The following is a 14,479-nucleotide window of genomic DNA, read 5'->3' as shown; positions in this document are numbered from 1 at the left end:
CCTTTGTATACATGGTGCCGAAGTCAATAAAGGAGGTCTCTATTCAAGCCTGCTCTATATCCCACTCTTTTTTTAACATGGCAAGTGACATACATGTATTTGAGAAATGTGTGTAAAAATGCAGATATATTCAGGAACGATGAAGTAAAACTCTACACGCTTGCTTTTAGTCCTGTAATCAAGAATTTACTATTAACAATGCACTCCACATCCGATGATAAGAGAGTCTATATGTTCAAAATGGCCCTTGGGTGTTTGTGTTCTGTGAATGTTACCCCAGAGATTGCTTTGGACTTACGTTCCAGCCTTGAGGTCAGACACCACGGACGGTCTGATGCAGAGAGGGGGAACAAGGAGGCGTGTCAGGATGAGGTCCTGAGGACGGCTGTTGTCAGTGTCCATACAAAGCAGGGGGATGTCCTGTGGTTTGTGCCAGTGAAAAGAGTGACAAACTATGAAACCAGTCTACAAAAACATAATTTTGGGAATAGGCATCTGGAGCAAAGTGAAGCACAAGCGGCTGGCTTTGGGTCTGAAGAACAAGTTTCCTTGTATACAGCATCAGTGTGTATTTATTTGCAACAGAGTATGAAATGATACAGCAAGTAGACATGAGAATGAGACAGCATGCTTGCTGATATGCGATAAACTAAGTTTTTTAAGACCTCTTAGGTCATCCTGAACTTTTCACAGGAACCAGAAGAAACCTAGCACACATCAGAATACCTGTGACACTAAAAAAAAAAAAATATATATATATATATATATTTTGCCTCCAGTGACACTGCTTCCCTTACAGTGCAGACATTTTAAAAAAATGCAACATGGAACAGTTAATTTGTCATATTCCTCACCTCATTTGGAATCCTTTTGAAGAGCTCAAGGACTGTCAATGGATTCAGATTTTCCTGTGTGGGATCAAAGAATATGGGAGCAATCATATGATTATGTACTGGAAGTGAAATAAGCAAAAAGAACAGAGAGCCTAAATTCTCATAGATTCTGAGATATGCTGCAAAAACATGGCATGTAGACATTATCATTTAACAGTCTTTAATCAGAATGACTGGAGTTCTTATGTATAGTGATATATTTGGGAGTCAATGGGAATCTCATTTGGAAATTGAAAAGTAGAAAACACTGGCTAAATCTAACCATTTCACAAAACAGGATCTACATTTGCAAAGACAAGAATTTATAACCTTAATAAGACACATGAGATATACTTCACAAATGCATGTCCATAAATGTCAAGCAGGAATCAAATCATATCATATCAAATCAAATCGAACCAATCTATTATTGTTCAAACCCTTTATGAATAATTGCGGCTTACATCAAACTGAAGGGAATTGACAACAAAAACAAGTAACTCATTAGACAAAATCAGATAGTGGCAACATTCCAAAATTAAATGTGTTACAAAACAATACGTCTCCATAACATGCTGATCACTGCTCTGGCATCAACAACTAATATCCAATCTCACTATCATCTTATTGTAGACATAGACCAAATAAATATGCTATTCCTTGGGTCAGTACCTGTGCTTTTGGCAGCAGTGTCTCTATATCCTTGTTGTGCTCCATGGCCACGTCCAGTGAACTCTGAAACTGCTTTATCACACTCTCTGGGTTCTTCCTGTTCACTTTATACTTCTCATGGATGATCTTCAGCGGACCACATTTCTTTACAGGCCCTGGAATTGTAAGTACAGTCACAAATGTTTTAACACTGTGCATCAATTCTTCAAATGGAATTGTGTGACTCACTGTGACAGAGGTGTACATTATTGAGTTATCTTAGAAATGTCCTTGGCTATACTCTGTTAAAGATTATCTTGACTGCAAAACAATGTCCTATTATATCAAGAAAATTAAGAAAGAAGTATATTCATCAGGGGGATGTATTCATATATTTATTGATTTACTTATTTATTCTTTATCACTTCTGTAAGGCATAAAATGGACAAATCCTGTGCATTATTTATGCTGCAAATCTGCTGCTTGTGCTCTGTACCCTGTGCCAAAAGAAAAAAAGTTTTTGACCACAATTTCATATTCAGACTACTGTAAAACTGCAGCACGACATTTAGCAAATTTGCATTGGCTCTCAATGCACTGTGTAGACAAATACTTCGACTTGCACTTTACTTTCACGAATCTTGGCTCCTTGCGAAGTTCATGAAAGTTTCACGCACAAGAAAATTTCAGGTTTTACAGTATCTATTCTTCAGGCACCACCAATCCTTTCTACAAATACAAAGTCTTGTCCAGGAATGGTATCACTGAAGAGGACGTTACAGTGAGAAGTACATGAAACGGTGAGGTTAAAAATGACCATTGGTGAGGCAAACACACAAAATATTGGAAATTGGACTGGTTTTCAAACATAATACCCTGAAATAAAAATGTTTCCTGTCATCAATCTGTGTCTAGTGAGTTAAATATATCAACTCATTCCTCTCCCTCGTAGCTTTTTTCAAATTTACACCTGTTACTGTAAGTGAAATAGCTATAACATACATAAAAAACAACAACACACTTTTTGAAAATAATTTCTCACATCATCCACATTTTGTGAAATTTTCATGACATCTTACCATTATAGGCACCACAATGAAAGCAGATTTGGTTCTTGCGACACTTCTCATGGATCTTCTTCCTTAGTCCTCGTTTCTGGAGGTAGGTCAGGGTGGGGCGCCTCAGGGCCTCCATGAAGTTCTGATCATCTTGCTCACTTAAGAGAACATGGCCACACACCTAAAGGGAACATGGAGGAGCATGCTGAGTTGTAGTTTGATATTGTAAAAGAAAGTATCATCTGTAACTAACAAGATAACTAATAATCACATGAATATTCTGTTAAAGGCATAATTTACCATTTGCAGATGAAAGAAAAACCGAGCATTAGTGAGTTAGGGATAGAAACAACCACTGTAAAAATTTGAATTGGTATAATCAATGTTAAGTATTGTTAAATATACAAAATGTGAACAATAGTTATAATAAAAATGTTTCCAGATCAAACTGTCTACAGTTACGATTTACTAAGAAAAATACAGATATCTCATATTTTAGGCGAAAATTTTATATGATAGGATGTTTTGCGGTACACACAGACCTACACATACATATGCATTAAATGACTTATCTTGAACATTTTTTAAATCACTGTTACCAAAGGTAAACTGGGCCTTTAATGCATTGCATCATATACTTTCCAGCAGACTAGAGAATAAATCTTATAGGTTCTTACATTTCTTCTCTGCCAACATTTGCCTTTGATGACTTACACATTTCTTCTTGACATCACAAATATATCAAACATGGTGAATCTACTCTCAGCAAACTGCACTTAAATACATATGTCATCTTGTTATTCTTGTGTTTCTGTCTTCAGCATCTATGTATCACAGCACAGTCAATGAATGCCCAAATTTGTCTTCACTCAGCAGTATAACACAGCTTATCCCCTGATAAACAAGTATGAAAAAGTGAACTATGTCAATGGGCTGCTCTGCGTGCAGAAATCCTCACTTTACAGATTTCTTGCAGGATGTTGATGATGAGCTTGAAGAAGCCGATGTGGAAGACAGGAAGCTCCAGGTCCACAAAGCCATAGTGACCAACGCAGTCCGACAGGTTCTTCTTGCAGGTCAAGCAGGGATTTTCTTTTTCACTTGTTCCCTAATAGCAAAAGAACAGAAGCAGAAAACATTGTCACTTTTTCTATCTTTCCATTCACAGATTCTTTCTCTTTTCCTCTTCCATTCCTTTTACAAACATAGAAATGAAAGAAATGACAATGGTATTGTGTGTGTATGTGTGTGTGTATTGTTTCATAAACAAACAATTCTTGTTCAATCAGTCTGTACATCAACTTGTCCCATAACAGATGCTTCAAAATCAATGAGATGCAATATGTAATTATTTTCTTCCTTTGTTTTAGCTCATGTCGCAGTATGCTTTTTTTTCCTGTTGAGTTCACTAAATACAAAGCACAAATCAAAATATAAATGAGACCAGAAATAAGATCTGATGTGGCAATATGAATCACTAGTGGTTGGTTTAATTTAACAGAATGACATAAAATTGTAAAAGACAAAAAAATAAAATAAATAAACCTAGTTGTTAGAAACTCACCATATGATGGTCAAGAACTCCAAACTGAACTGGGTTGCGGGTGTCTTGTTGGTACAACCTGTTGCTGACAACATGGATTGTTGCCTGTTTTCGCATCTCCTCTGGAGACATCAACCCAAAGCAGACATGGCTTCTGTTGATGTTGAAAATAAAATAGGCATTAATTTTATAACTTTTTTGGTCCTTTTTGAGTCCTACAACTAAAGTAGGGACTACGTTTGGCTTCACGGAATCCCTCTCCGAGGAGAACTGACAAACAAAGAAATTAGTGGAAAAATAAACAAAAGAAATTAGTGGAAAAATGAGCAAAGAAAATGGGATTCCATAGGAATTGGATAACTAAAAAAACTAAAAAAACTGATACACGACTCCTCTGAACAGACGGATTTTTCTGTCTAGAACCTAGACTATATCAACCTTGCAGAAGCTTTCAGCGTACAGTCTACAAATAGAATTAAAAAAAAAATACAAGTTAAAACTTAACCAAGCATGAGCAGGGTGTTTAACCCGGCGAAGTGGTCCCACCTCACATCCAACTGGACAAGCTTATACTAGTACACTGTAGTTGAATATGGGCTATCCAGCCATCTTCTCAGATGGAAAATGAGCAGTCAGACAGTCGCAGTCTATCCATAGGTTTCCACACTTAGTCCCATACGTGCAATTATATGTTGTAATGACATTATTACAAGGAAACACAGTGATGTATTCGAGCTACAAGAGCATTAACTCACATTTTTCGAGCCACATCCGTTTCTCTAAACTGCTCTTTCACCATCTTCACAGTTCTGCACTTTCACTGGCGATGGTAAAAGTATTATCGTGTGGTTTGCCCGAGCGAGAGGCAACTGCTCCACGCAGCGGTGGATGGTGAGCGCAAGATGCAAGAACTGCATGCATATCATATGCAATTCTACCGCAATCGACGAGACAGGCAAGGCGCAAGGCATGTCGACAGGCCACAGTGGGCCACAGCCAAAGAAGCCCGTACGCACCGAACTAGCACGCCCGTACCGTGTGATGGCTCACTTCATCCATCAACAAACAACGTGAAGCATTCGTTCCGCTGATCACTGCTGACGCTATCGACGCTGTAGACTGTGTAGCGTAGGATCTTCCGCTAAGCTACAGCATTAAAGCTTGTATGGACGGCACGGTATAAACAGTGGAAACTGCGATTCTCATTTGCAGTCAAATCGACAATTTCCTTTCACTTGACCAAGAAGACCTTCCAAGATGTCGGAAAGAAAAGTGTTAAATGTAAGTGGTATAATTTGTAAGCGATCTTGCCGTATAGCGTTAGATTCACAGTATTTAATAAATTCACCGAGAGGTATGGCAATCCGACACGAAGTGGCGACAGCTATCACCCTGATAATTATTCTATTTCACACGGCTCTTCAACTGCTCTCGCCAACTCCTTCCATAGAACAGCGAAGGATTGGAATGACCTGTCGAGCAATATTAAACAGATTCATAAATTTGATAAAAGTGCTCCAGCGTCACCTCCGTTGTGATTAGCTGCACATCACACCACAGGCACAGTGCTGAGTGATACTCTAGCTAGAGTTTTTCAGCATATTCATCCAGATCCAGATCCAGATCACTCGAGCTAGGATCTAACACTAACACTCTAACGTTACAGTTAGAAATTGTAACGACTCAAACGTTACACACAAGTTGATAGACTTTGTAATATTACATGTAAATTATGCCCCATATGCCTGGCGTGAATGCCCCATGGCATGCATGCGAGTGATGAATGCATCAAAAGAGAATGAACAATGACGGCCTATAGTAAAACATTTGATTTGCAAGAATGTGTTGTTTTGGATAGCATACCCAGCATACTTTGCTCTCCACTGCAGGATTATCAAGCTTTTACATTTATTTACGATGTTGCATCACAGAATAGTGTCATGATCATGGCGCAAAGTGTGAGGAATATTTTTTGAACATACATTCCCAGCAAACCACAACAATCACATAGATTTCTAAATATTTTTACGCCTCCTTCATCCATCCGCCGCTGCCACTGCATCGCAATTTGCGTAACCACCCGCTTAGGCGAGGCTTGTGTGCGTGTGTGTGTGTGTATGTATGTAGTGGCTGTCCGTGTAGATGGTACGGTAATAGACTGACGGATCGGGATTAGATCTTTGTGGATTTTTTCCCCCATTATTTCACAATAATGTTGCCCGAGGACAGTGGATATAATATGCCCTCTGCAGCTGCAATAGATTAATAATTGATCCCTGCTTGAGATATACTGTAAAACATGATATATTCGCGGCATGAATTTTTCGCAAATTGGAGCCGACGGCCTTTTTTGCGGCATGAAATTTTCGCGAACTGCCACTGGCATTCAATGCATATAGTGTAGATAAGAACTTTCGCGTGCATTTTAATTTCGCGAATCTTGGCGCTCATGAAATGCACGAAATTAAAATGCACGCGAAAATTCCTCGTTTTACAGTAATGCAATATCCATCCATTTCTTAATTTGAAATCACGAATGAAGGATGAAAGTTAACCGCTGTTGCGTTGCATTGTGTGCCGTCACGCACAGAGCAGCACCCTGCCCTGGCCCTGTCAGATGTCTCTTCTCGCTCACACCACCGCACAGGGAAGGGCATTAGAGCAACGGCGTGGCGTACCACGACATAAGTGCTTTCATTATGCGCGCACACACACACACGACACAAACACACTGCATCCCAACCATCCATATAATCCCATTGCAAAATCCCACCACAGTACTCTGCATACCGGAACACACAGTGTCGAAGCCACAGTGCCTGATAGGTACTTGAATTCGCACGCACTGCTCGATTAGGGTAAAATCTCGCACCGATAATATAGGGCCGTAAAGTGCATGATTGCCGCATGCCCATAGATCCAGACATGATGGGGTGTTTTCAAGTTCTGTGCTACTGCTAGTGCTAGTGTCGGTGTAACCGCACCAGCGACCTCAACACTCAGGCTCAGCAACAGAGCCCCGGGGTTAGTGTCAGTACTATCTCGACATGATTCCCGACCAGACACTGTTCGACAGGGCTGTGTATAGAGTAAACAACCCTGTATGTGGCAGGGTGCATACATGTACCGGTATTCCTGGCAGGGACACTTTCATTCATCAATAAAACAGCTAATGAACATCATGTGCACTTAGTCCCACTTTAGAACACAAGCAGGAGTTTGTCTCACTAGTGTTATTTACAATAGTGTTATGGGAAGTGACACCTGATTGAGCCTTATTAATTTTCATCAATGAATAAAATGGCCCCTGCCACAAATAGGCACCCTGTACAAAGTGTGCTGCAAACAAGGTTGTTTACTCTAGTTAATATCTCGACACTAGCTATATCTGTGAACTGGTGTTAGCGTGGTAATTCAGTGTTGGGCCTGGTGTATGAGTGTCATCTGTTGAACTGAACTTCACCATTTGTGCTAGAATTTTACATGCTTTTTCCCCTTTGCATTGGCTCACACTAGCCCCTCGGTGGAGATTATCATATTCGTCATTTCATGTTCGGTGCTGGTGTTAGTGCTCCTACCCAATGTGTGTGCGCGAGACCCACATTCACCTCCATAAGTAGTCTATCTATTGCAATGTTGCCTGCAGAACATACTAACACTCTAGTCTAGACATGGCTACATAAATCTGAGTCTGGGAGAATATAATTTTTGTATTTTGGAAAAGGAATGAAATTTGTGGCATTTTAATCCTTCTTCCTCATTATGTGTCTGAAACTAAGCAGTCATAATAGAATTTGACTTGAACCAAGTGCCATCATTTTTTTCTTAGCACAATTCCAGCGAAATCCTACAGACTTTGCAGTGGTGTAAAGGTAGCACTAGCTGCTAGGGATCGATAGTTGTGATCGGGATCACTTGCGTTAATCTGATCATCATTGCTGAAGCTCAGTTTTGGGCAGTTGTTTTTGAGGTAACACTAGCACTAGCACCAAACTTGTAAACACCCATTGTATTAGAAAAATACTAGATGTAGCTGTTACAAATATCATGGATGGAAAATCAAATTACTAGTATAATAATTATTGATATACTGATCATAACTGCATTATGACATTGCATAGATTAGTAGCCGAGACATTTGTCTTCCAATTCCATGTAATATTTCTGACCTTTTTACTAACCATCAATATCTTGCCACCTTTCTCTGTAGAAATACTACCCTCCAGACTTTGATCCATCCAAGATCCCCAAGCTTCGTCTTGCTCGGGAGAGGCAGTATACTGTACGCATCATGGCTCCATTCAACATGCAGTAAGTCCAAGACAGAGTTTCACATTGTGGGAAAGGCTACAAAGCTGATAAAATACTTGGCCAGGCAAACAGTGCTTCTGCATTGTTTAGATAAGCAACCAGAAAAATAAACATAATGACAAATTTGTTCAAAATGTAATAAAATCCTGAGTGTACACAGGCGTTCATAGATATGCACATTCTGTTAGTATTATGTAAGGTGCCATAACATTCTTGTTTGATTGCATTTAATTATGAATTGGATTTCGAAATCCTCTAATAAGATTTCTGATCTGATTATCAAGAATGCACTGAGTGTAAATTTGTCAGAGCTTGTAGGTACTGTAGTGTCAATTGAACATTTATTTTGCCATTGAGCAGGACAAAGAAAAAAACAAACAAACTTAGGACCTTATGCATGAAGGACTTGTACTGGTTTGCAAAAAAAAGAACAACAACAACAACAACAACAACAACAACTTACAAATCTATACATCAGTCCAGTACATTTGTTATGAGAGTTTGAAATTGGTAAGTTACATTTGTATTGGTAAGTCTTTACGTTCCACCAGTTCATTCTGTACAAATATTGATGCACATTGCAGTCATCATAGACTGCTGATATAGACTGTTGATGTAAGTATTGCACGAATTCAGATTTGATTTTTGGTCAGTCTTTTATCATAAATATCAATTCAAATGTGCATGTCACATCTTGGTCTTCAAGTTCAAGATCTTATTTGATTGACAGGTGTAAAGTTTGTGGAGAATACATCTACAAAGGAAAGAAGTTCAATGCAAAGACAGAGAACATTCATGATGAGAATTACTTGGGTCTCCGCAAGTATCGCTTCTACATCAGATGTCCAAAGTGCATTGGTGAAGTTGTATTCAAGGTAAGTCATTGCAAAGAGGACACTGTCATATAGCCAATAATGATAATGATAAGTGGGTTGAGACCTAGCATGTGTTGATAAGTTCTTAAACTTATAATTCTTATCAGAGAGCGATCATTGGGATTGTATTCTTCTGTTCAGAGGTTAGAAACGTACAGTGACAGAGTGATTTGACATCCTGTATGGCTCTGTTTCTATTCTTGTACTTGTTTTAGATTCCATGTAAGGTGTTTATATTGTTGCTGTAGTTTGTAGGTGTATATTTATGCCATAGATTGCAGTCATTTTTTTTTTTCATTTTTGTTGATGATCTTAATGTTGACATGAAAAAAATTCATGCTGATCACAGGTGCATGTACATTGTATGTTTCAGGTAAAATCCTGTGAGTGTTGACAGATTTCTATATGCAGATGATCCAAATTGTTTAATGAGTCGTCTGGTCAAAAGTCACAAATATCAAGTTTTGAGATTTTATGTACTATGAGTATGCATTCCTCAATTATGGTAAATTTTGTGTCACACAATGAATCTTATGTCTGATACATTGTGATATGAATTATCTGTATTGATACTGAGTTATGCCAGGATGCCATTCGCCTACATACACATTTTTGAATACCATTCCTACTGGTCTTTGCTACAGACTGACCCAGAGAATGAGGACTACACATTGGAGCAGGGAGCAGTCAGGTTGTTTGAGGCAGCCAAGCTGTACCGTGAGGCCGAAGAGAAGGAGAAGAGACAGGCTGAAGAGGATGCCCAAAACCCCATGAAGGTAAGACTCACATGATTCTATTCAGAGCCCATCGGGTTGACTCCTCCCTCCGTGAATACTCAGCGAGTGGCTACCAGCAGCACAGTTCCAGCCTTGGATGTCTGCCAGAAGCACAGTACACCACTTACTGCAGGACAGTAACCAAACAGAAATATGACAACACCTGTCAATGAACCTCTTGCTATCTCACTCTTAATGGGTCATGTGCAAAGTCTGTGGGAATTTCAGAATCTGATAGGAAACAGGTTAATACATGACTATTTACACTCAGGGATATTCAGCATGCTGGAGAGTTACACTCAGAGCAATGTGCAGTGCCAGGAATATAACATAAAAATCACTTGTGCATTAACCAGGACATTGATTCATATTGCACAAAAATTACCCAAACCTCTGCCACCTCATAGTAGGGGTTACTTCTGCCACCTCCTCCCTTGTCCATTTGATGTTATAATGTGTAGCTCATTTTCATTTGCAAAAGGGAATTTGGGCCTCTTGCCCTGCTGCCCGAATAATACTGTTGGCCTGACATCACAATCATGTAACCCAGGGAGCTATTCTTTCAAGGGGCCCACAAAATGTCATGTTTGATACCTCACTGACATACAAATATTTGGGTGGTAGAAGGCTTAATGGTGTGCCACGTATTCTTTCTAGGGTATGTATTTGGCCCTGAAAAGGGCCTACCCAATCCTGACGTTTCGGCAAGCATGTTCTCACTGTTCTCAAGGCAAAATTTCATTTTTCTTTTCTTTTTTTGTGGGTAGGGGTGATTTGATAAGATGCATGCTGTCAGAATCCCAACTGCAAGCTCGCAATTACAGGGGACTCACATGAAGTGCTTCAATCTTTATGTCAGAAAGCAAATTGAGAAAATGAGGTTGATTGTCCCCACCTCTATCTCCAAAGGTGCTTGAGAATCGCACCAAGGACTCCAAGCTGGAGATGGAAGTCATGGAGAATCTGGAGGAGCTGAGGGAAATGAACATGAGGAAAGCGGTCATCAACTATGAGGAGATCCTGCGACAAGGGGCGGAGCTAGAGGCACAGCGTCTCAGGGAGCAGGAGGAGGAGGATGAAGCAGAGATCAGGTAGGGGGCTCAAATCTCACTATCTCTTGGGTTTGTTGGTAAAAGGGATGCTGATTTGTGATTTGGTTGTATTTCATGTCATTCAAGGTCAAAATCTTTGGAGATAGTTGTCATTGCAGCGGTAATGCTAACCATCAAAGACCAGATTACAGTGGCAGATCTACGGGGTATTCTGGGGGTTTAACCCCCCCCCCCCCTCCCCCACCCACCTTGTGCTTGCATTTTTTTTCCCGTAGGTGTAGATGGTTTAAAGCCCCTCCCCCTTGAGGTTTTCCCCTTTTTGTTTTAATTTTTGCTTGTTAGTGGAGAGGTGGCAGCAAAAAATGTGAAGACCTTTGTTTTTTGCTTGTCATGACCAAAACTTGATCCTCCCCCATAGCAAAAAGCTAGATCTGCCGCTAGATTATAGAGGAATGCATGCCACCTGAAATTTTCTACAAGAATTGGATAGCCTAAAATGACACTTATTCTTATACAATCCTATAGCCAGTGTTCCAACTGACAAGACCATCTCATCATCCCATTTCACAGGAGAATATTTGGCAAAGGGGATGAAGATGGAATCATCATAAAGAGACTTTCAGATGATGAGAATGGAGAAGAAGAAGCAGCCACTTCTATCAACACACCCTCAACCTCTGGTGCATTGAAACGACCCACAGATATCCTAACAGAGGTATGCCCTGTGTACATCCTTTTTCACACCATGCAAACTTGACATCATTTGAATCATTTATGTCAACTGGGAACTGCTTTGCTGAGAAATATGAAATATATTTGTTTTATTGCGCAATCTGCAAAGATAAATATTTGAAGAAAATCATATTTCATTATGTTTTGTCCATGACACAAAGGAGAAAGTTAATGTGATCAATGTCACTGTGGTATGATATTGATGGCTGTGCATCTAGGTCCCTTAATGTCATGTTAGGAGGTTGGTGCATTGGAACCCGTGCAATGTGCCTAAATGTTTCCTCCTACAAAACAACTGAGGATTTATGCCTCCATCCTCTAAAGAGTGCTGGGGACATTATGTATTCAGGCTGTTCATTCATCTATCCCACTTCTCATTGTCCAGTGCAAAAAAAATAAAATGAAATAGAATAAAATCACAATTATTTGCACGAATATAGTAGTGGTGATAGGTCAAAGATCTCTGTAATTTGGTTACAAATGTCAGTCTCCAATCACAAATATAGCTGGGAATGTCCAGTGGTAATTTTATGACCAAAATTCAGATGTCATTTTCTAGCTGTAAATTGCTTGTATGGGTCCATTAAGAGTGGATTGCGTAAAGAATAAAAATACATTTGAAAAAAAAAAATCCTGTGTGCTGACAGGGTTACTGGTCAATCTGTGGTCATTGGTCAGTACCAGTGAATTACATCAGAATATGAATGAAGGGCCATACTTATACTGTAAAAGTGGAAATTTTCGCGGTGTTCAAATTTTCGCGCATTTCGCGCAACCAGAAACTAGCGCGAAAATAAAAGCACGCAAATATTTTTGCTTGCCATATGTGCCTGTGCGTGATGTCTTGATTCCGCGGAATTAAAAACACGCGAAACTCTTCCGACCCGGCCAAGCGCGAAAAATTAGTCACGTGAAAATATCCACTTTTACAGTACTCAGTAGCAGATATTGTAATTGCATGAGAAGTTGTGGTGTTCTAGTTGGCTATGTGCACCAGTCAAATTACTTTTGTTTCTATTAGGCAAACTCTTCTTCCAGTGATTGATTGTTTCAAGACATGTATAAATGCAATGTGAGTTCTTCTATTGAAATGTACATCTGGTTTCTTCTTTTTACGTACCTCGTTTTGATTAATAGGACATGCCCAGTCCTTCCGGTGCAAAGAAGCAGAAGCTTTTGGATGCTCCATCCTCGTCAGCATCAACATCATCATCTACTTCAAAGACATCATCTAAGACATTTCTCTCAGGTTTGGTAAAAGTCAACAAAGGTACTACTGGCAAACAAAGTGGACCCACTGCTTCCGCAACATCCGGCTCGCAAAGTCAGATGGCCGCTGGGGCCGAGAAAGCTGGAGTTGAAGCAAATGGACTAACACAAAATTTAACTGATGGGACTGAGGAAAGTAATCAACAGAGTACTGATGGGAAATCAGCCAGCGACAAAGAGAGAGGTGTCCAAGAGGAGAAGATTTCTCAGCAAACAGCAGCTGATGATGAAGAGGATACTCTAGCAAAAAGCATTCAGGAAGGGCTCAGTAAACACAAGGTAGAGACAAAGAAATCCCCCAGGGAAAAATCAAGTGGTCTGAGTCTCCTCGGAGGCTATGATTTCAGTGATAGTGATGTCAGCAGCTCAGACTCAGACACGTGAGGAAATGTTTGACATTCTTTTTGACAGCATGTGCGAGGCATTTAGGATGAAAATATCAACATTGACCGCCTTCTCTAGCAAAACAGCCCTGCATGTAAATTATAGCACACAAATGGTGCAGAAAGCATTGTTATAGCTGGAACACCCATGGCAAACTATTTCACTCTCTGTCTGTTGATCACATCAGGTCAAGTGAAATGAGTAAATGTCACAGACTGTTAGTGAAGGCACTGACTGTAGTATGTATCATTAATGATGGCAACAGGTCATGTATTTCTGGAAAGTTTGGGTGGTTGTTTTTTGTTTGTTTTTTTCCTTTTTCATATTGAAAATGGTAATAAATACCTTAAAATAATTAATTATTGAAAATTGAAAGCAGGTCCTTTTCTACCTGTCATAGCAACATACTGTATGAAGTTTACAATTGACATATAATGTGATGTAATACATCACAAATTAATGCATCTATTTGAAAGTTGATCCTTATCAAATTACTTTTTCTGTCACTCATTTGTGAAGATGAGTACCAAGATTATGCTTCCAAAATTGTTCACAAACTAAAAAAGAGTTTTCTACATTTCCAAAGCAGAAGCAAAAACAAAAACATGTTCATTTGGGGTACAGTCTCTTGATGGTTGTAAGTTGAGGGATCTGTGTAGCATTCAGCTCATTGTCACTCCTGATGTTGTCTAGTAGTATCCAAAGTCCCTCTCATACAAGAGGTATGTACCTCACAGGGAATATCAAGTGTTTAGTGGTCCCGAAATGTTATTCTGTGTTGAGATCTTGTGCACGCACACACACACACAGTCATTGCAAGGGTGACTAGTCATCACCTCGCACAAACATGAATTATGCAATAGTCTATGGCATGATGCCACCACATATTGCAATCCTGTTGTGTGGTCCCATTGCTGGATATCTACTATGAACACTTGAAAGAATTTTTGGGAGAA

General features: G+C 39.6%; 2 protein-coding genes across 2 annotated transcripts in view; one reads left to right on the top strand and one right to left on the bottom strand.

Annotated features, from left to right (window-relative positions):
• LOC139736963 (DNA-directed RNA polymerase III subunit RPC1-like) overlaps positions 1-4,983 on the bottom strand; it is a 32,524-nt gene extending 27,541 nt beyond the window's left edge. The window contains exons 1-7 of the mRNA XM_071647638.1: positions 4,880-4,983; positions 4,146-4,278; positions 3,540-3,689; positions 2,603-2,762; positions 1,545-1,699; positions 855-908; positions 299-420 (exon numbers count right to left, since the gene is read on the bottom strand). Of these exons, the coding sequence (XP_071503739.1) occupies positions 299-420; positions 855-908; positions 1,545-1,699; positions 2,603-2,762; positions 3,540-3,689; positions 4,146-4,278; positions 4,880-4,923 (818 nt within the window). The 5' untranslated portion in view covers positions 4,924-4,983. The remainder of the gene's footprint in view (positions 1-298; positions 421-854; positions 909-1,544; positions 1,700-2,602; positions 2,763-3,539; positions 3,690-4,145; positions 4,279-4,879) is intronic.
• Positions 4,984-5,296: 313 nt separating this feature from the next.
• LOC139736962 (splicing factor YJU2-like) lies at positions 5,297-14,271 on the top strand. Its single transcript, XM_071647637.1, has 7 exons — positions 5,297-5,405; positions 8,335-8,435; positions 9,166-9,310; positions 9,955-10,086; positions 10,996-11,177; positions 11,709-11,853; positions 13,008-14,271. The coding sequence occupies exons 1-7, from the start codon at positions 5,382-5,384 to the stop codon at positions 13,521-13,523; spliced, it is 1,245 nt and encodes a 414-aa protein (XP_071503738.1). The 5' UTR covers positions 5,297-5,381; the 3' UTR covers positions 13,524-14,271.
• Positions 14,272-14,479: the final 208 nt, after the last annotated feature.

Source organism: Diadema antillarum, unplaced genomic scaffold (genome assembly GCF_040938485.1).
Source record: "Diadema antillarum isolate AM-2024a unplaced genomic scaffold, OU_Dant_1.0 seq00000674_RagTag, whole genome shotgun sequence".
Classification (NCBI taxonomy): domain Eukaryota; kingdom Metazoa; phylum Echinodermata; class Echinoidea; order Diadematoida; family Diadematidae; genus Diadema; species Diadema antillarum.
This window is presented reverse-complemented; position numbering and strand designations above follow the sequence as displayed.

Coding starts and splice junctions, on each gene's coding strand:
- LOC139736962 (XM_071647637.1), top strand. CDS start 5,382: ATGTCGGAAAGAAAAGTGTTAAAT. Junction 8,436..9,165: donor ATGGCTCCATTCAACATGCA/GTAAGTCCAAGA, acceptor TTTGATTGACAG/GTGTAAAGTTTGTGGAGAAT. Junction 10,087..10,995: donor ATGCCCAAAACCCCATGAAG/GTAAGACTCACA, acceptor CTATCTCCAAAG/GTGCTTGAGAATCGCACCAA.